This window comes from Physella acuta, unplaced genomic scaffold (genome assembly GCF_028476545.2).
Source record: "Physella acuta isolate Inbredline_101_S28 unplaced genomic scaffold, ASM2847654v3 ptg000730l, whole genome shotgun sequence".
In the NCBI taxonomy this organism is placed as follows: Eukaryota; Metazoa; Mollusca; class Gastropoda; family Physidae; genus Physella; species Physella acuta.
Window position 1 is genome coordinate 1,533 of NW_026732248.1, and position 20,114 is coordinate 21,646.

The following is a 20,114-nucleotide window of genomic DNA, read 5'->3' on the forward strand; positions in this document are numbered from 1 at the left end:
GTGGGTTGTGTGTGTGCTTGCTTGTGTGTGAGTGAGTGTGTGAGGGAAGGGGGTGAGTCAGACGGACAAATCTACAATTCCATGCTCCAGTCACCCTTACAGCTGTCTTGGTGTTTTGGGTTGATGCCACATGATATGTCGAGCGAAGAATTTTTTTTTCCTTCTCTCAGACCAACATTATGGTATTGATCTTTTACATCCGTCCAATCGGGGGGGGGGGGGGGGGGGCAGTGGCTAATAATGGCGATTACTCATTTTTATCGTATTTCGTTTTATTCCTGATCGTCGCCCCGCGGTACCCCCCCCCTCTCCCCCCACCCTCGTATCCAATTGACGGCATGCTGGTTTAAGAGAGTACATCGACAGGACCACGTGAAGAGTTAGAATTGAGGTGGATTACTAATGACAGATATTGATATTGCCATTATCTAAATTGCCACGTGCATTTTGTATAATGTTAAAAAAAAAACAGTTTTCATTTTGTCGGTGTGGGATTTTTTTTTTTAACTGTTATCAAAATATTTCAGTCCAGAAATTTAAAATTATTTTTTGTTGAACTGGAGGGGTCAGCCGCACTAGGGCATAATGAGTTGTGGGGGGAGGGGGGATAGACAGGGTGAAGGGGGATGTCTTGAGTTTTGTGCTGTTTCCGTGTTGCATATTGATAATTCCAGATACTGTTTTAAAGAGGGTACGGTCCGGTCTCGAGTCTTTACTCTAACTCAGCTCTAATGGGTACCTAGCCTAAAGACTAAAGCTGTCTGCTGGCCGGCATATAACTTTATGTCTGATAACTTGTAGATGTGCTTTATTTCCATCTTGGTTTGTTAGGGCCGTTTTATCCTTTGAAGTAGCTCGTGTTGATTCAGTTGTCGTTTTCGTTTATGTGTTATGAAAATAAAACGTTTACTTTCATCATTAGTGAAATGTGGGCGTGTCCTTTTTGGGCGAGAAGAGAGGGGTGGGTAAATTGAAAAGTATAACCAAATATTAGGTTTATACGGGTGTTTTGAATTGCAAAATATTTGGTTTAGAGAGGGGTGTTTTTTTTGCGTATACAAGTATTTGGTTTATATGGGTGTTTTTCTTTTGTCAGTTATTGGGTTCAAGATGGTGTTTGTCTGTGTTATTTGTTAATTGTTTATAGGATGTTTTTGTATAACCACATATTAGATTTAAAAGGGTGTTTTTGTATTGCCAGATATTAGATTTAAAGGGGTGTTTTTGTATTGCCAGATATTAGATTGAAATGAGGGTTTTTGTATTGCCAGATATTAGGCATGAACTGACGTGATTCTCTCTATTTTCCAGATCCTGCACATGCACATGGGGCAGGTGGAGAAGGGCCCCCTGACGGCGGAGGGATCCTCCCTGCAGATCAAGTGCAAGAACTTCATGTGTATCACTCTGGTCATCCCCCGGGAGAGGGACTGTCAGGACATTTATCTCTCCCTGCTAGAGTTCTCCCGGCCAGGTAGGCTTGTCTCCCCTGCTAGTTCTCTAGGTAGGCTTGTCTCCCCTGCTAGTTCTCTAGGTAGGCTTGTCTCCCCTGCTAGTTCTCTAGGCCAGGTAGGCTTGTCTCCCCTGCTAGTTCTCTAGACCAGGTAGGCTTGTCTCCCCTGCTAGTTCTCTAGGCCAGGTAGGCTTGTCTCCCCTGCTAGTTCTCTAGGCCAGGTAGGCTTGTCTCCCCTTCTAGTTCTCCAGGCCAGGTAGGCTTGTCTCCCCTGCTAGTTCTCTAGGCCAGGTAGGCTTGTCTCCCCTGCTAGAGTTCTCCAGGCCAGTTAGGCGTGTCTCCCCTGCTAGTTCTCCAGGTAGGCTTGTCTCCCCTGTTAGTTCTCTAGGCCAGGTAGGCTTGTCTCCCCTGCTAGAGTTCTCCAGGCCAGGTAGGCTTGTCTCCCCTGTTAGTTCTCCAGGCCAGGTAGGCTTGTCTCCCCTGTTAGTTCTCCAGGCCAGGTAGGCTTGTCTCCCCTGCTAGTTCTCCAGACCAGGTAGGCTTGTCTCCCCTGCTAGTTATCCAGACCAGGTAGGCTTGTCTCCCCTGTTAGTTCTCCAGGCCAGGTAGGCTTGTCTCCCCTGCTAGTTCTCCAGACCAGGTAGGCTTGTCTCCCCTGCTAGTTATCCAGACCAGGTAGGCTTGTCTCCCCTGCTAGTTATCCAGACCAGGTAGGCTTGTCTCCCCTGCTAGTTATCCAGACCAGGTAGGCTTGTCTCCCCTGCTAGTTATCCAGACCAGGTAGGCTTGTCTCCCCTGCTAGTTATCCAGACCAGGTAGGCTTGTCTCCCCTGCTCCAGGCCAGGTAGGCTTGTCTCCCCTGCTAGTTATCCAGACCAGGTAGGCTTGTCTCCCCTGCTCCAGGCCAGGTAGGCTTGTTTCCCCTGCTAGTTCTCCAGACCAGATAGGCTTGTCTCCCCTGCTCTCTGGTCTCAACACATCACACCACGGTGTTTCTAGGAGATCTATGTTTTATCTATCTAATCAAAGAGCCCCATGATTTAACTATCTAATGAAAGAGACCTATGTTTTTGTTATCTATATACTTAAAGCTCCTTATTCGTTATCTATGTAATCAAAGAGCTCTATGTTTTGTTATCTCTATAGGCACAAGAGTCCAGTATTTTGTTACTTATCTAATCTAAGAGCCCCATGTGTTAGTTATCTCCCCAGAAGCACCAGTTTTTGTTTTTTGGCTAATTATTAATTATCCAATATCACCTATGTTACTATTAACATCTACCCCCCCCCCCCCCCCAATCATCAGCTGAGATCAACAAACTGTACGCCTTTGACTTCATCTTCAATGAGCACCCGGACAAGTCCCATGGCTGGGACGCCTTTGACCTCCAGTCCGAGTTCCTCAGGATGGGGGCGCCCAACGAGAACTGGATGATCACCAACCTTAATCAAAAATACGAGGTGAACTTTCTGTTATTCGTCGGGCGTCTTTGGTTAAATAACAAGCATCTTTTGTTAAGTCCCAGGCATCTTTTGTAAAGTCACAAGAATTTTTCATACAGTCACAAAAATATTTAGTTAATCTACAAGTATCTTTTGTATAAGGTCACAAGCAAGTCGTATCCGTTCTAAGAATGCGCTTTTTCTCACCATGGCGTTGTCGTAATATTTAATAGATTCTATCTAATTATTACGTTCACTTTGATTGATGCTATTTTGGTGGTGAGGAGAGTTCAACAGGGATCATGTCATCACATGGGCCTATTCACATTTTGACCTACACACATAGACCTACTGATGTTGTGAACAACTCACACAAACCTACTCATGTTGGGACCTACTTACACAGACCTACTCATTTGGGACCTACTCACTCTGTAATCTACTCTCACTGTGACCTCACACTGACCTACTCATATTGTGACCTACTAATATTATGACCTACTCTTGCTGTGCCCTACTCTTGCTGTGACCTACTCTTGCTGTGACCTACTCATGTATGTTGTTTATGACCCCCCCCCCCCCCCCCCCCCACAGCTGTGTGACACCTACCCCAGCCTGCTGTACGTGCCGTCGTCTGGTACCACGCACGTCCTTGTGGGGAGTTCAAAGTTCAGGAGCAGGGGAAGACTACCCGTCCTGTCGTACCTGCATTCAGAGAACCAGGTGAGTGTCGCAATTCAGATGATACTTGGCTGCTGATACGTCCTTGACAACACCCCCCCCCCCCCCCGCCCTTATACTGCTTTTGTTCGGTTTCTTACTTTGATTTTTAAATTAGCTCTGTTTCAACAAACAATTTTTTTTTTCATTTATGTTGATTTTTTAAAAAGTGAATCCATTTTAATTATTTATTTTTTTAAATTAAAATTAAAGAGAAGGCAATTTTCCGTGACATTGAAAGAACAAATTTTGTTAAATAAGGCCAGCAGTTTAAAAAAAAAAAGTTTAATTGTGTTTCCCTGACAGGCCGCGCTAACGCGCTGCAGCCAACCGCTGTCCGGGTTCTCAGCGCGCTGTGTGGAGGACGAGCAAATGTTGCAGGCCATCCTTCGCTCCAACCCCAAGTCAGAGTTTATGTACGTGGTGGACACCAGGCCTAAGGTAATGTTGGGGTGGGAGGGGGGTGTGGGTGGTGTGGCCCAACATGTAGGCCTAAGGTAATGCTGGGGGTGGGGTGAGTGTGGTGTAGTCCGAAATGTATGTGGTGGACACCAGGCCTAATGTAATGCTGGGGGTGGGAGGGGGGGGGCAACATGTATGTGGTGGACACCAGGCCTAAGGTAATGCTGGGGGGGGGGGGGGGGTCCAACATGTACGTGGTGGACACCAGGCCTAAGGTAATGCTGGGGGGGGGGGGGTCCAACCCCAAGTCAGAGTTTATGTACGTGGTGGACACCAGGCCTAAGGTAATGCTGGGGGGGGGGGGGTCCAACATGTACGTGGTGGACACCAGGCCTAAGGTAATGGGGGGGGGTGGTGGGGTTCAACATATACCTGGTGGACGCTAGGCCTAAGGTAATGTTGGGGGAGGGGAGGGGGGGTCCAACCCCAAGTCAGAGTTTATGTACGTGGTGGACACCAGGCCTAAGATAATGTTGGGGTGGGGGGTGGTGGGGTTCAACATGTATGTGGTGGACACCAGGCCTAAGGTTATGTTGGGGTGGGGGGTGGTGGGGTTCAACATGTATGTGGTGGACACCAGGCCTAAGGTAGTGTTGGGGTGGGGGGTGGTGGGGTTCAACATGTATGTGGTGGACACCAGGCCTAAGGTAATGCTGGGGGGGGGGGGGTGGGGTCCAACATGTATGTGGTGGACACCAGGCCTAAGGTAATGCTGGGGGGGGTGGTTGGGGGCGGGGGGTCCAACCCCAAGTCAGAGTTTATGTATGTGGTGGACACCAGGCCTAATGTAATGCTGGGGGTGGGGTCCAACATGTATGTGGTGGACACCAGGCCTAAGGTAATGCTGGGAAGGGGAGGGAGGGGGGTCCAACCCCAAGTCAGAGTTTATGTACGTGGTGGACACCAGGCCTAAGGTAATGCTGGGGGTGGGTGGGACGTTGGTGGTTAATGGGGGTGGCTGCTGTGGGTGGGTATTTTGTGGTTGGTGTAGGTGGGTGGCCGGATGGGTCTTGGATGGCTCAAGAGTCGTTATTGTAGGTGGCTCATTGCCTCATTTTAATGGCTCATTGATTTGCTTAAGACTTGTATTTGTGGCTGATTTGTGGATTATGTTAATGGCTCATTGATTCCGAAAAAAAAATTACTGGAAATTGGAAATTCCCGCTGCTGTCTTTAGAAACCACTTTATCTTTCCATATTTTCTCGTCCCAACAATTTGGTGATGGGCAAGGGTGGGGGGGGGGGGGGGGCGATGGCAGGAGGGAACTTGTCGATACATTTTTTAAACTCGTTAGCAGCCTGTGGTTGTTGGGTGGGGTGGGGTATGTGGAGAGGATGTAATGAAGCAGCGGTGGGGGTGGAGAGGATGTAATGAAGCAGCGTGGTGAATCTGTAGCCAGTTTGTCGTGGGGGGCGGGTGAAAGTTGGAGGGCGACTTGTCATAAGATTTGTTAAAGCAAGTAATTGCTCTATAGTTGTGAATGATGGCGTTTTCGGGGCGCCTTAATATAGACTTTTTAAAAACTAGTGATCGGGTTATAGTTGTGAAGAAAAGGGAGAAGGGGGGAGTGACTTGTCATCGAGAGTTAGAGCCGATAGTTTTGGCGGGAAATTTATTGCCACTTGCAGACATCAATAATCTCAAGCCCTTTAAGGCGTGTTCAAACTTTTTTTTCTTTCTTTCGTTTTCCTCGTTTGTGGAAGGACGGGGGGGGGGGGGGGGGGGGGCAATGAATCCCGACCAAGATTTTAAAAGTTGGTTGAAAGAGGGAGCTCCTTTTTAGTTTAAATCAAGATAAACATTGATCATGGAGAAACGGTGTTAGGGAACAAGGGGGTTGAGGCAGGGTTGGAAATGTAGGAGGGTGGGGTTAGGGTAGGAAAAATGATTGGGGGTGGGGGTGTATATAACATTGGGGCTAGGGTGAGAAACATGGGGCGAGAGTGGTGGAATATTGACAAGTGCCTGAACACAAGTGATCTATGTTAGCTCTGGAAGGGATGTTATTTTTCCTGCTCTGGTTTTATCGTCTGATCTTTTTGTGAGAGAAGGTTTGGGGCGGGGGGGGGGGGGGTGGTATTATATAGGCCGCTCCCTCAGACTTGATGTGTGTCCAGGGAGTTGTTGATTTTATGTGAGGAATATTTTGTCGAGAATTAATTCTTGCGTGGTGCTGTGTTGTGTAGAGTCGGTGGTCAATTAGCATACAGCCGTCGGATGGTTTACTGTAACAGTGGGGCTCAATCGGTGATCATCCCCTGTGGTGCATGTGTAGCTGTGTCACGTCTGTAATCTTATCTACTGTACAGTTGTGTCACGTCTCTCGTCCGTACATGTCTTTAAAAAGTAAAGTTCCCTTTCAAAAAGTTCACTTGTTTCTGACTTGAACCCGGATTCGAACTCGAGATTTACGGGTTAGCAGTCCAGCTCTCTACCACTCCAGCTCTCTACCACTTCATCCCCTGTACATTCCTTCGCTTCACCAAGATCAACCAAAGTCCGCCATGTCTTCCGGTTCGGGCCAAGTCACGTGATATCAACCTCGGCTTACCATTGGATGCTAGTGCGGCTCATTGAAGCGCTTGTTACTCATGCACATGAGCCCGAAACTGAAGCAAAATGTGTGTGGTGTATTCAGTTTTCTTTCTGTGTTTCATACATTCTTGGGGGGGGGGGGTGAATTTAAATCTACCACACGAAACTGAAGAAAAAAAATTAAATAATTGATATAGATCTAGAAAATATTTAAATTTTACTTAACCAGCGTCCCTCTCATCTCCCCTTCTCGAAAGTTTTAAGTGCCCTAAACCCACTCCATCCCCCCACCCCCACCCCAATTTCCCCTAGGAGAAAATTGTGTGAAAGAAAATCTGTGCTCATTCCTAGCAAATCATTCTCATGCCGTAGCTGCTTAGAACTTTTAGTTTATTTTTTTAAATAAAAAAACGTTAACGATACAGAAGAACGTCCATGAAGTGATTTCACTCGATGAGTTCAATACATGTTTAGTATCTTTGTGAAAATAAAATGGTAAAGGACTTTAATTCAGTAGTTATAACATCATAAAAACATCGGTGATCAAAAATAAATGAGTCATTTCCAGATGAGCAGGATGTGTTAACAACACACCACACAAAATGTGGTGCATTACTTGTGTTTGTTATTCTACTAAGTGATGAAGAGAAACGACTGGGTAGTCGATTGGCGGGAGGGTAAGATGGGGGACTGGGGTATAGGTGGGGACGGGGGTATAAGACCCGTCTACGTGCCAAGAGTCAATGACCGGTCGATGGTAGGTGCCGGTTTACCGGTCGATGGTAGGTGCCGGTTTACATGGATTGAATGACCCGGCTGAATCTTGGTCGATAGTCCGGTGTGGACCTAGTCTAGTCCGTGTGTGGGTCTAGTCGGTGTGTGGGTTTGGTCCGTGTGTGGGTCTGGTCCATGTGTGGGTCTGGTCCATGTGTGGGTCTGGTCCATGTATGGTTATGGTGTTGTCAAGCCCCAGTTCTAAACCTAATCTAAATCCACGTCCTAACACTATAGAATAACCCTCTTTTATAGCTGCAAAATAATTATTTTTTACTTGAAACATATACCAGCGTCATTTTTAAAAAAAACCATACCGGTATTTTGTGAACTTTAAGCTTTAATTCGAGATTTAATTCCCAAGCTGCACTGTACAGTATATAATGAGGGAATCGTGTGCGCGGGTTACTTAAGGGGGGGGGGGCATCTTTATACAGTGACGTCATTTCCCTGGAAGCTTAATGGTTCAAGCTTTTCTGAATGATAAAAAAACGTATGATTTTCTTTACAATTACCGTTATTTGAAGAGATAGGAACTTAACCCTTCGAGAAAATGTACTGTCATTTTCTTGAATGGTCTGGTGTTTTGCCGTTACGTGGAAAGCTGTGAGGGGGGGGGGGGTGAAGCCAGCCATACGTTTGTGACGCCGTTTACCACGTGAGCCCTAATTATTGTTTGTTGTCCACAGATCAATGCTATGGTCAACAAGGCCCAGGGCAAAGGTTACGAGAATGAAAACTTCTACAGCAACATGAAGTTTCAGTTCCTGGGCATTGAAAACATTCACGTGATGAGGACAAGTTTGGGCAAACTCTTGGAGAGTAAGTTGAGGTGGCATTGTGTGTGGGGTGTCTTTTGTGGGGGGTGTCTTTTGTGGGGGTGTCATTCTGTGTGGGGTGTCATTCTGTGTGGGGTGTCATTCTGTGTGGGGTGTCTTTTTGTGTGGGGTGTCATTCTGTGTGGGGTGTCTTTTGTGTGGGGTGTCATTCTGTGTGGGGTGTCTTTTGTGGGGGTGTCATTCTGTGGGGGGTGTCATTCTGAGTGGGTGTCATTCTGTGTGGGGTAGCATTCTGTGTGGGATGTTAATCTGAGTGGAGTTTCTTAGTGGGTTGTCATTTTTGTGGGGTATCATTATTGTGGGGTGTCATTTTAGTGGGGTGTCTTTCTTAGTGGGGTGTCTGTCTCATTGGGGTGTCCTTCTGAGTGGGGTGTCATTTTTATGAGGTGTCATTCTAGGTGAGGTGTTGCTTTTTATTAGGTGTTCTTAGTCGGCTATCACTCTAACAAAGTGTTGTTTTATTACTGCGCATGAATAAGTTCAACATCATAGAAAATAAGTTTTAACTGTCCAAAAAGTGTTCCACCATGTGACCTTGTATTCTCCTATCCCAGTCTCTGAACTGAAGAAGCCTTCAATGAATGACATAAGTTAAATATCAAAGAAATATCATAGTTTTAACTGTCCAAAAAGTGTTCCACCATGTGACCTTGTATTCTCCTATCCCAGTCTCTGAACTGAAGAAGCCTTCAATGAATGACTTCCTGTCTAGACTGGAGTCCTGTGGTTGGTTGAAACATATTGGTGCCATTATTGAAACTTCTGCTTTCATTGCTAAGGTAGGTGACTCTTAATTATATTTCTATTTTTGTAAAAAAAACATTCAAATTAGCTATGCCAATTTTTTTAGGTCTATGTCATTTTTGAAAAACAAGTTAAATTGTATGTAATTATAATTATTTTATTCCACTAATTTGCTGAGGTAACTGCTGTAGTTTTAAAAAGTACCGGTATCTTAGTTTTTTCATTTAGATAAATTGTTAGTCACACTTACACTGTTAAGTTAACAAAAGTAATAAAACTATAAATACAACTAGTTAGACATTAATTAACATAGGTAATGAGACTATACAAACAACTTCTTACATTAATTAACCTGGCTTATCAGACTATTCAACCAACTAGTTACACTAAAATTAAAACCAGCTAATGAGACCTTAAGTAAAAACTGAGCTCCCCATGAGCTAACCCAGCACATAAACTGAGCTCCACATGAGCTAACCCAGCACATAAACTGAGCTCCACATGAGCTAACCCAACACATAAACTGAGCTCCACATGAGCTAACCAAACACATAAACTGAGCTCCACATGAGCTAACCAAACACATAAACTGAGCTCCACATGAGCTAACCAAACACAAAAACTTAGCTCCACATGAGCTAACCCAGTACATAAACTGAGCTCCACATGAGCTAACCCAGCACATGAGCTAACCCAGCACATGAGCTAACCCAGCACATGAGCTAACCCAGCACAAAAACTTAGCTCCACATGAGCTAACCCAGTACATAAACTGAGCTCCACATGAGCTAACCCAGCACATGAGCTAACCCAGCACATGAGCTAACCCAGCACATGAGCTAACCCAGCACAAAAACTGAGCTCCACATGAGCTAACCCAGCACATAAACTGAGCTCCACATGAGCTAACCCAACACATAAACTGAGCTCCACATGAGCTAACCAAACACATAAAATGAGCTCCACATGAGCTAACCAAACACATAAACTGAGCTCCACATGAGCTAACCAAACAAAAAAACTTAGCTCCACATGAGCTAACCCAGTACATAAACTGAGCTCCACATGAGCTAACCCAGCACATGAGCTAACCCAGCACATGAGCTAACCCAGCACATGAGCTAACCCAGCACATGAGCTAACCCAGCACATGAGCTAACCCAGCACATGAGCTAACCCAGCACAAAAACTGAGCTCCACATGAGCTAACCAAACACATAAACTGAGCTCCACATGAGCTAACCCAGCACAAAAACTGAGCTCCACATGAGCTAACCCAGCACAAAAACTGAGCTCCACATGAGCTAACCCAGCACAAAAACTGAGCTCCACATGAGCTAACCCAGCACATGAATTCCCCAGGCCATATCAGACGGCATCAGTGTGTTGGTCCACTGCTCTGACGGCTGGGACAGGACGGCCCAAACGTGTTCCCTGGCTGGTCTCATGTTGGACCCCTACTACAGGACCCTGCAAGGGTTTCAGGTCAGTTCTCCTTGCTTTTATTATCCACTGTACCTGTAAAGTTGTTTAGGTTAATTTTTTTCTTATCCAGTATGTTGACTAGAATACTATCGTACTGCTGAATTGACTAACATGTAAATTATCCTTATGAGACCTGATGTGTAAGAGTGCAGGTAAGGTAGAGTTTATCTGGTTTTGTCACAATTACATTGGTAGCTCTTTTGATCCTGGAATGTCTAATATTGTTAGTGTCCCTATAAGAGCCATCAATGTAACTCTCGACTTGTTGCTAAAGCACAATCAGTGAAAATTATCTTGCTGTGTAATTGTAGAGTTCAGTGTGGTTAAATAGACCCAGAGGCGTAGCCAGGGGTGGGGGTGCGGATCGCACCGGGTGACACCATTTAGGGGGGTGACACCAAGGCAAAAAATAGCAAAATATGTAGACACCTGACCTCGCTACGCCACTGAATAGACCTACTGTTTCTGGCTATGTGTGTTAAGTAAACCTTACTTTTTCTAGCTGTGTGGGTTAAGATGACCTTACTATTTCTGGCTGTGCTGATGCTATTTAAAATCCAGTTAATAAGAATCTCTACATCAAGTTTAACATAAAATAGCATGATTTAATCAAATAAACATTTTACACTATAGTTTACATCCATGTTTACCCAACTCAATCCTTTCCCCAGGCGCTGATAGAAAAAGAGTGGCTGTCATTTGGCCACAAGTTCACTGACCGCTGCGGTCTGCTGGAGAGCGTGGACACCAAGGAGACGTCCCCCGTGTTCACACAGTTCCTGGAGTGCGTCTGGCAGATGATGCAACAGTTCCCCTGCGCCTTCCAGTTCAATGAGAGGTTCCTCCTCACCATCCACGACCACGCCTACTCCTGCCAGTTTGGAACTTTCATTGGCAACTGTGAGAAGGACAGGCTGGACCTGAGGTGACTCTTGAATCTGGTTTTGTTTTGTACACATTAACATGTCCCCTGGACAATGCTATTTTTTTCTAAATTTTAGCAATTTTAGTTTTTTCTGAGTACTAATTACTTTCAGATGAAAAATGGCATTGTAGTTTTTTCTAATTATTGTTTTTCTAATTTTTTTATTAATTAATTAAATAAATATTTAATTTAATTTAATAATTTCAATAATAAATTTAATAATTTAATTAATTAATTTTGTAATTAATATTTTTTGTTAATTATTATTATTTAAGCAGGACAGTGGCAACTCTATTTTTTTCCAATCTTGTTATGTTGGCCCATCCCTTAAAATGATACTAACCTTAAACGCTGACACAAACCTCAATACCGGAAGAAAAAAAAAATCTCAAAAAAATACTGTCCTGAGTTGTCTTTTATAATTTAATTTTTCTTCCGTTAATTCCAGGCTTTTTTAAAGATTATATTTTACACACACAAACTGTAGTTTTGGTCAGCCTATAATAAAATTTCAAAGCATGATTGCTCTTGCAGATTGTCTGAGAAAACGTATTCCCTGTGGGCCTATCTAAAACACCATTCTTCTGAGTTTATCAGCCCTCTGTACAAGAAAACTTATGAAATCCGACGTCCTGTCATTATACCCACATCATCCCCTCAAGCTCTCAAGTAAGTTTTAGTCTCATTAATTAGTCACTAACTTAATGTTTGTACTGACCAACTCTCCACATGAAAACATTTAAACTGACCACTGGCCATATAAAATCTTGTAAACTGACCAATGACCAATTGAAGAATTTAAACTGAAAAATGGCCATTTGAAGAATTTAAACTGACAAGTAGCCAGACAGAAAATTTGAAACTAACCACTGGCCAATTGAAAAAAAAAATAAACTGACCAGTGTCCACTTTCTTTAATTCAGATACTGGAAGGGCATGTACAACAGGTTTGACAGTGGACTACACCCACGTGAAAATGTCACAGATATCGTATCTGCTGCCAAGGATCATAGCACCTCTCTTGAAGATCATGTTTTGTTGTTGGAAAAGGTGAGACCATCTAAAAATATCATCATACTTTGTATAACATTCTGTTCAAGTCAAATGCTTTACAGAGTTAAGTTTTAGATCTGAACTTGAGACTTCCTGTGTTCTCTACCATCAGACCATGTAGTCCCACATTATCTGGCTATTCATTCTTATTTTATCAGCAGTGATGTCTCAAGATACTTAGGTTTACTTGCCAATATTACAGATATCTGTATCTGTTTCAGTAGCCTATTTATCCATCTGTTTTTCTGTAATCCACAGCTATTTAACTGCTATGGTAGTTAAATTATTTTATCAGCACTCTAAGAAACTTAGGTTTACGTGCCAATATTACTGTATCTATTTCAGTAGCCTATTTATCCATCTGTTTTTCTGTAATCCACAGCTATTCAAAACTGCTGTGGAAGTTTTCCCAGCCTTCTCACACCAACAGTTTATTTTCATGCAGTTTTTGGTATCACTGTCTGTACTTTCTCCGGTTTCAAATCTGTAAATGTCCCTGAGTCCACTCAGCTCTGATGGGTACCTGACTCACGTTAGGGAAAATAAAGGTGGCTGGGCATTAGTGCTGATCTTCATAAGCCAAGGTTACAGAACCAGTTAAAGTCTACTTCACCCGTAAAGCGTCATGTTTCAAAGGAACTTTATCTGTACTTACTCCATGGATGATTTTTTGTTTCAGAGAGTGACCCAAATTTGTAAACTTCTTGGCAAGTCGGATGAGATAATCCAGCGTAAACTTCAGGGTTATCTATCCATGGATTCCATCGACGGATTCCTCAGTGGCCACATAGGTGACGGCCCCGCCCACTCCAAGTCTCCGCCCCTGACTGACAACTTCCACAAGGCCAGCCCCGACTCTGATCTCACCATCAACGGGAAATACCCGCACTTAGACAATGCTGCTGTCAATCATCTGAAGAGTGACACAGAGTCTGGGTTTGACGAGTCCAGCTCGCAGATGTCAAGGTCGGGGATTGACGACGGAGTGTACGTTGGGATGGAGGCCTCGGGGATGGTCAGGTCCCCGAGCTCCGACCAGCTGTCTGTAGATCAGCTGATTGCTGAGCTTAAGACGGTCGCCATTGGATGGAAGTCTTTCAGAAACGTCAACAGCTGTGCCTGTGCCACGCCCTTTGATTACTATGTGAAAAAGGTGAGTAAAATTGTTACTCACTGTAGTAAAAATCTAGTCTACTTACATCTCTTAACACCTTACTTAGTACTTTTCCTTTCTTGTGGTAATTTGTTGTTAAACATTCAACTTTTTATAAATATTATAGTTGCGTTTATTAACCAAAGAAGCAGGGGTTGGCGTGGTCGAGTCGGTAAAGCTCATGGTTGCTAAACCGAAATGTCTCGAATTCTAACCCTCGGGCAGATGAGGCCCGTTAGCTGGGGACTGCCACTCTTCTAGGAGAGACAACTCCAAAATCAAACAACTGCTGCCATGTAGTTTGTTCTTGGTTGAACAAAGGCTATGGAAGCAAATCCAAAAAGAAAAGCAGGCTAAAATCAGAGTCAATGGCCTCAATGGTACATAATCAGTTGACACGTATCCTTAATTGTGACAAAGCCGTGGTTGAGTCGACAAAAAGCTCATGGTTGATAAATTCGAAAAAGTCTCGAGTTCAAACCATCTAGCAGATAAGGCTCGATCCCTTCCAACACTAAAAAAACTAAGAAGAAGAACCAAAGAAGCGAAATAAAGCACTAAGTTTAGTTACTTCACATACCTTATTTCCCAACTTGTTGTACTAAGTGTAATGACTTGTAAATATTTTATCCCCTGTGTCATGTCTAGTTCCACTGCTGGAAGTGCGGGGATGTCTTCTGCACACGCTGCATCGCCCGCAACATCCCCCTGCCTGGCCACTACCACAGACGACCTGTCCCAGTTTGCAAGCCCTGCTACAAGGAGGTCAGGAGGTCACCCAGCACAGAGTTCCCACTCAGTTGACCGTAGGATGCTCTAACAAGTATTCCACTACTTGAGCCGTTTGTCCAGTTTATTCCTAGATGATTTCATCCAATCATGTTAAACCATTTAGCATTTGAATTCTGGTGTGAAAGCTTCCTGTTTGACCCCTGCTTGGTTTGTCATAGAGCTAAAAAAAAAATCTTTTAATCAACATCATACAAAGTTGTGTATGTTTCCTAACAATTTTTTAATGTTACTAGAAGTTGCTTCCTATTTGTGACCCTTCCATTACAATTTTGAGTCATTTTACACCTCTGGGTAACTGAGATATTAAGTTAGGCTTAAAGTGTTTTTGATGCTCATTTCAAATAGTCTTTCTCGTGGTCAATGGTTTAGGTATGGAGAGTGTTAGGGATCGATTTTAAAATCATTATTTGATATAATTATACATATGTAGGAGTCAATAGAAACAAATTATTGGCCCCATTGCCTCATCTATTGATAATCTGAACTGTTTGGTATAAATAATAAAGTTCTTGGGTGTTGATTATAAAATTATTCATATAAACATAAAAAGTAAAACAAAATCCCAAAATTAATATCAGTAGGCCTGCTGTACATCTTCTCCAAATATTTCTGTCTTGATCTCAAAGTAGACGCAGGTGTCAAATGACTGAGGAAGATGGTCACACTTCATTCTTGTGTTTTTTCACTGGCCAGTGGTTTTTTTAATTGCAAAAATAATTCTGTGGCTTCATGCAACATGCAGGAGACTCACCATTTTGAGTGGGGAAAGGTTCATTAGCTAATGCAAGTATCTGTGTTCATATGATCTAGCTATTATTAACATCACAATGTAAATTTATTGGCTGTAATTTTTTAAATGAATATTTTCCATGTATTTTCTTCCGTTTCTACTTTTAGTAAATGTAACTAAATTGTGGAAAATACTTTGGTTATTTTGACATAATTACTAAAAAAAAAAATTGACTTTTCATTTGTTAGGTTGTAATTAGTGCTGAGTAAATTGTGATTTTTATATAAGGTTTACTTTGAAGTTATTAATGTATCACTCAAAAAGAAATTTTCTATTATTTAATTATAAGGTCTTGTGAAGAGACAGTTATAAATGCATGAGGGGGGGGGGGGTGCATTCTTAGAACCTCCCACCTACTGTTACATGCAAAGTGTACATTTTTTCAATGATGTTACTTGCACACGAACCTACCACAAGTGAGCTCATACACGCCCTGAGTAGTTATTTGAATATTTTACTTAGAGATACATTTAGACTGATATACTCGCTGGTTTACTTGTTTTTGATAAGTGACTAGTGATACAAAACATTATTGGGACAAAGTTTTGTTGCAGGAAAATTTAAAAAATAACTGCTCACATAATAAATAATTGTATTAACAAAATATTTTGCATGACTGGTTAGTATTATACACATATTTAAGTTACTGCTAAAATAATTTAAAATATTGAACTACAATACTGATAACAATTTTGTCATTGGGTTGAAAATAATGTGTTAAATTAAGTGTAGTCTAAGATATAGGCCTACACCTCCCAATGACTTGTAACTCTTCATTGGGTGGAGGTACATATTTTAATAGTTTTTAATCTAAATGATGTCACAAATCTTTTTTTTTTATGACTAAACCAAACATTCATTTTGTATACACCCTCTGCAATATACATTTCCTGAACATATTCAGTTTAAATTAATTGTGATTTATAATGTGTTTTTTTTTAACATTTTGCTGAAGGCAAATCTTTTTTTTTAAATAATGTGAAGGGATATTCTCTGTGCTTGATAAACCAAAACAAAAAATAATGATGTGATTTTTTTTTTTAATTGAGAGATTTAAAAAGAAGAAAAAAATTGTGAGGTGATTTTACATTGAAGATCTAGAGAAAAAAAAATGCTCATTCCAATTTTTGTTATTTTTAAACCCTCAGAGGTTTGAGTAAACCACAGTCTTTGCTTTTATACTTCGTTGGTTTTAATTTTTTAAATACTCCTGACCTTAATTAATTACACAGGAGGTTGTCATGTGTGAGACTTAATTAAAATCAGCATTGGTCGTTTGTTGATCAACTCTAGAGAGAGTGTGTGAAAAGTGTGAGATGTGGATTCTACCTTTGTTATAATGTGTGCAATATTCACAAACATTTTAATTTTATAAGGTCTGCTACTTTTATAAAAACTGATTTAGTGACTTTTTTTTTCTTTATTCTGCATATTTCTTTTTTCTAAAATTTAAAAATGATTGTGAGTATTGAGCGTTGCAGGTTTATTTTTTTTAATTTTGTAAAATTGATGAAAGATAATTAAAATACCATCTTTTTTTTTAATGAAAAGATGTATTCACTTATTATTTAAATGGCTCATGAAAAATAATGACTTTTTTATGTACATTTATAAATAAAGTTTCTAATGTAAGGTGGGTTTTTTATTTGCTGATTTTTTTTTTCCTGACAAGAATAAAAACATTCCACTTAAAAGGTGTAGTGTAAGAGAGACTGTTTTTTTTTCAGCGTGTGTGTATAATCCTGTAGGAACATAATGGATTGATTACCATTTATTCCATTTTTAAAAAAACATTTTTTGTAAGGCACCATGCATTTTTTATAATTCTGTTGCAGAATTTTTGTGTTGATATTTATTAATTAATTAATTAAAGAAGTTACTGTTAATTGTATGTTTCTGTACTTATTCATTGTAAAAAAAAGTGTAAATTCTTAATGATATGGCTGTCATAGCATTAATACAATACATTTGTTATTGTCAATTTGCTCACACCACAAAATGTTAAGCAATGATACGAGCTATTAATCATTTAGTTGTTGATGAACGAGGATGACATTTATTTACCTGTAAAATCTTGCAGAATGTTGCCCGTATGATGACCATTTATTTACCTATAGAAGCTTGAAGAATGTGACTAAATGGATAATGACCATTTATTTAATTGTAAAAGCTTGAAATGTTACCAGTATGATGACCATTTATTTACCTATAGAAGCTTGAAGAATGTGACTAAATGGATAATGACCATTTATTTAATTGTAAAAGCTTGAAATGTTACCAGTATGATGACGATTTTTTTTACCTATAGAAGCTTGAAGAATGTGACTAAATGGATGATACCCATTTATTTACCTGTAAAAGCTTGAAGAATGTTGCCAGGATTATGACCATTTACCTGAAAAGCTTGAAGAATGTGACTAAATGGATGATACCCATTTATTTACCTGTAAAATCTTGAAGAATATGACTAAATGGATGATGACCTTTTATTTACCTGTAAAAAGCTTGAAGAATGTTACCAGGAGGATAATGACCCTTTACCTGTTGAGGCCTCAAGATAACTGTACCATGGAAATGGATGAGTAAGGTCAACCAACTTTCCATTTTTTTTACTGTAGTTATCTGCAAACTTCTCTCTGTGTCATTCAATGTGATCATGCCCTACCTGGATGCTGTGAATGTCGTATTATTTGGTTTCGTTTTTACTTTTGTTTTATTTACTTTAGTTACTAATCAAAACAAGATATGTGCTATATTTTTCTTCCATGTCTGAAGTAATTTTGGTAGCACATTTTAATTACATTTGGTTATGGTTTAAATGTTTTCCTAGCAGTAAGTATTACATTACAAAAATATATTGATTTTGAAAACATACTGATTATTAAAAAAAAACTACATTGCTAACAGCAATAAATGTATGTATTGTGTTGGTTTTAAGACCTATTTTTATTTTATTAATTTAAAAAATAATCATATATACACTATTCTGATTAAAACTGAAGAAAAAAACATTTGTATTAAAAAGGAGCGTACATTTCAGAAGTACAAATGTATGTTGATTATTTTTCAGCTTGAAACATGTATACTATTTACTAATGAAAATTATTTGTAAGATATTATTAGTTAGTTTTTGTTGAGCTTTATCTGGCCAATGAAACCTGCTTCATTTTTATATGTGCTGCCATATTTAATTTATTTTATAGACAATTAGAAATTTTAATCTGTATTATTTTTTTCAAAACTGAATGCTAACCTTCACAATTTCAATCTATTCATCTTGTAAAATAGAAATTTGTAAAGCAATACTGAAGATATGTCCTAAGATTCTTTTTTACTTTTTGTAATTTGAAGTTTTCATTAGGAGCTTTAAAAAATAGTATTAATGTCAATAGATATCAATCAAATGTCTTAAATAATGAAAAGGAAATGTGTTGTCTATTTTTGTTCATTATTTTATTAAGCTTATACTAGTAGTAGGCTTATTTGTTGATACATTGTTGATTATTTACATTTAAGTTTGTAATTAGTAATTATTTTATGGGTTTTATCTAAAGGGAAATTTTTTTTTATACTTTTAATGTGCTTCAAATGTATACTTGTTTCAAATGCCTGTTTACTGTGAGAATGAAAGATTTTCAAAAATATGAATGAGCTGCAAGAAAATATTATGAATTAAAATAATTTTACTCTTTAGATTCTAATGTTTAAAATGCTAGATATTAATAAACATAGATTGGACAATAACTTTGTTTGCATTTTTCACTTGATAAATAATGGTAAATGCTACTAAATAGATACTGTTGTTTATAGATGTAAATTCATGAGCACTTAGGTTAAATATTTGTTACTAGGTTTGTTAGGTTTATTGGTAATTTCTTTCATGACTAGCAAGTGGCAATAAATTGAAAGAAAAATAAACTGTTGGTTTTATTTTTTAAAGGACTACTAAAATTACTTAAAATTTGTGAAGAATGAGTAAAAATGTCTAGAATGTGTGAACTTAGATTAGAAGTAATGTCTACTCCATCAGCGGGGCTGGTTAAAAAATCTGGAGATCTTCAATAGTTGATAGGATTCTAAAATAGATGGATGATATATGTTTGGTAGAGGCTAGTTTGTTATTGTGATTAGGTCTTAAGGATAAAATCAGTGGGCCTTACAATTTTTTTCTAATAAATAATCTGAATTCTTGAGTAGCCTAAAAAGCCACGCTAAAATATTTAAATAGCTACGTTTAAAATTTAAACTTTTAATTTTATTTTTAACAAGTTTGTAGTAATATAACAATAAGAATTATAAGTAAGGGATCGTCATAAATGACGTCACACTCGCAGGGGTGAGGGGGTCCGTAATTTTGTGACGGTGATGAGGGGGGGGGGGGTCAGATTGTGTGACCCGAGGCTGGGCGTAGGGGTGCAGACCGCACCAGGTGACACCATTTAGGAGGGGTGACACCAAAGCAAAAAAGCAAATACATGTACACGTATGCAGCATATATTTAAATTATAGGCCGACACAAACACACATAAATATATATATATATAATATATATATATAATATATACTTTGTTTCTTGTTGGGGGGTTGACACCAAGAAGTGTCGCACCGGGTGACCCCGCAATGCTAGAAAACGAATTTTAGCTGTCATTTTGCGTTTTAGAAAAAAATTTCAATAAATTGTAATAGAAATTGATTAAAATACTTTAAGTTGACAGAGTTCAGACAAGATTTTGGAAAAATATTGTATTCTAATTTTAAGAAAAATTCAACTGCAATTTTGTGCAGAATTACATTTACACATGTATCACCATAGGGGAGGCAACAAGATATAAACCAAATCTAGACTCGATTATTCAAAAACCAAAGCAGCCTGAAATTTGTAGATCTAGATCTAATATTTTAAACTGCTGAAACTTTACTGCGAGCTAACACTTCGTATTACTCT

The 20,114-nt window shown here is 39.9% G+C and overlaps 1 protein-coding gene across 1 annotated transcript; it reads left to right on the forward strand.

Moving 5' to 3' along the window:
- Nucleotides 1-1,316: 1,316 nt before the first annotated feature.
- LOC131950045 (myotubularin-related protein 6) lies at nucleotides 1,317-19,071 on the forward strand. The gene is made up of 12 exons (XM_059312069.1): nucleotides 1,317-1,474; nucleotides 2,760-2,914; nucleotides 3,491-3,619; nucleotides 3,923-4,057; nucleotides 8,078-8,210; nucleotides 8,897-9,006; nucleotides 10,334-10,456; nucleotides 11,128-11,381; nucleotides 11,916-12,050; nucleotides 12,305-12,431; nucleotides 13,114-13,587; nucleotides 14,236-19,071. The coding sequence occupies exons 1-12, from the start codon at nucleotides 1,321-1,323 to the stop codon at nucleotides 14,389-14,391; spliced, it is 2,085 nt and encodes a 694-aa protein (XP_059168052.1). The 5' UTR covers nucleotides 1,317-1,320; the 3' UTR covers nucleotides 14,392-19,071.
- The last annotated feature ends 1,043 nt before the right edge of the window (nucleotides 19,072-20,114 follow it).

Bases quoted from the DNA above. Each gene is read 5' to 3' on its own strand.
- LOC131950045 (XM_059312069.1), top strand. From the start codon at position 1,321: ATGCACATGGGGCAGGTGGAGAAGGGCCCCCTGACGGCGGAGGGATCC. The intron at 8,211-8,896 runs GTAAGTTGAGGT...CTCCTATCCCAG, and splicing joins TTTGGGCAAACTCTTGGAGA to TCTCTGAACTGAAGAAGCCT. The intron at 12,051-12,304 runs GTAAGTTTTAGT...TCTTTAATTCAG, and splicing joins TCATCCCCTCAAGCTCTCAA to ATACTGGAAGGGCATGTACA.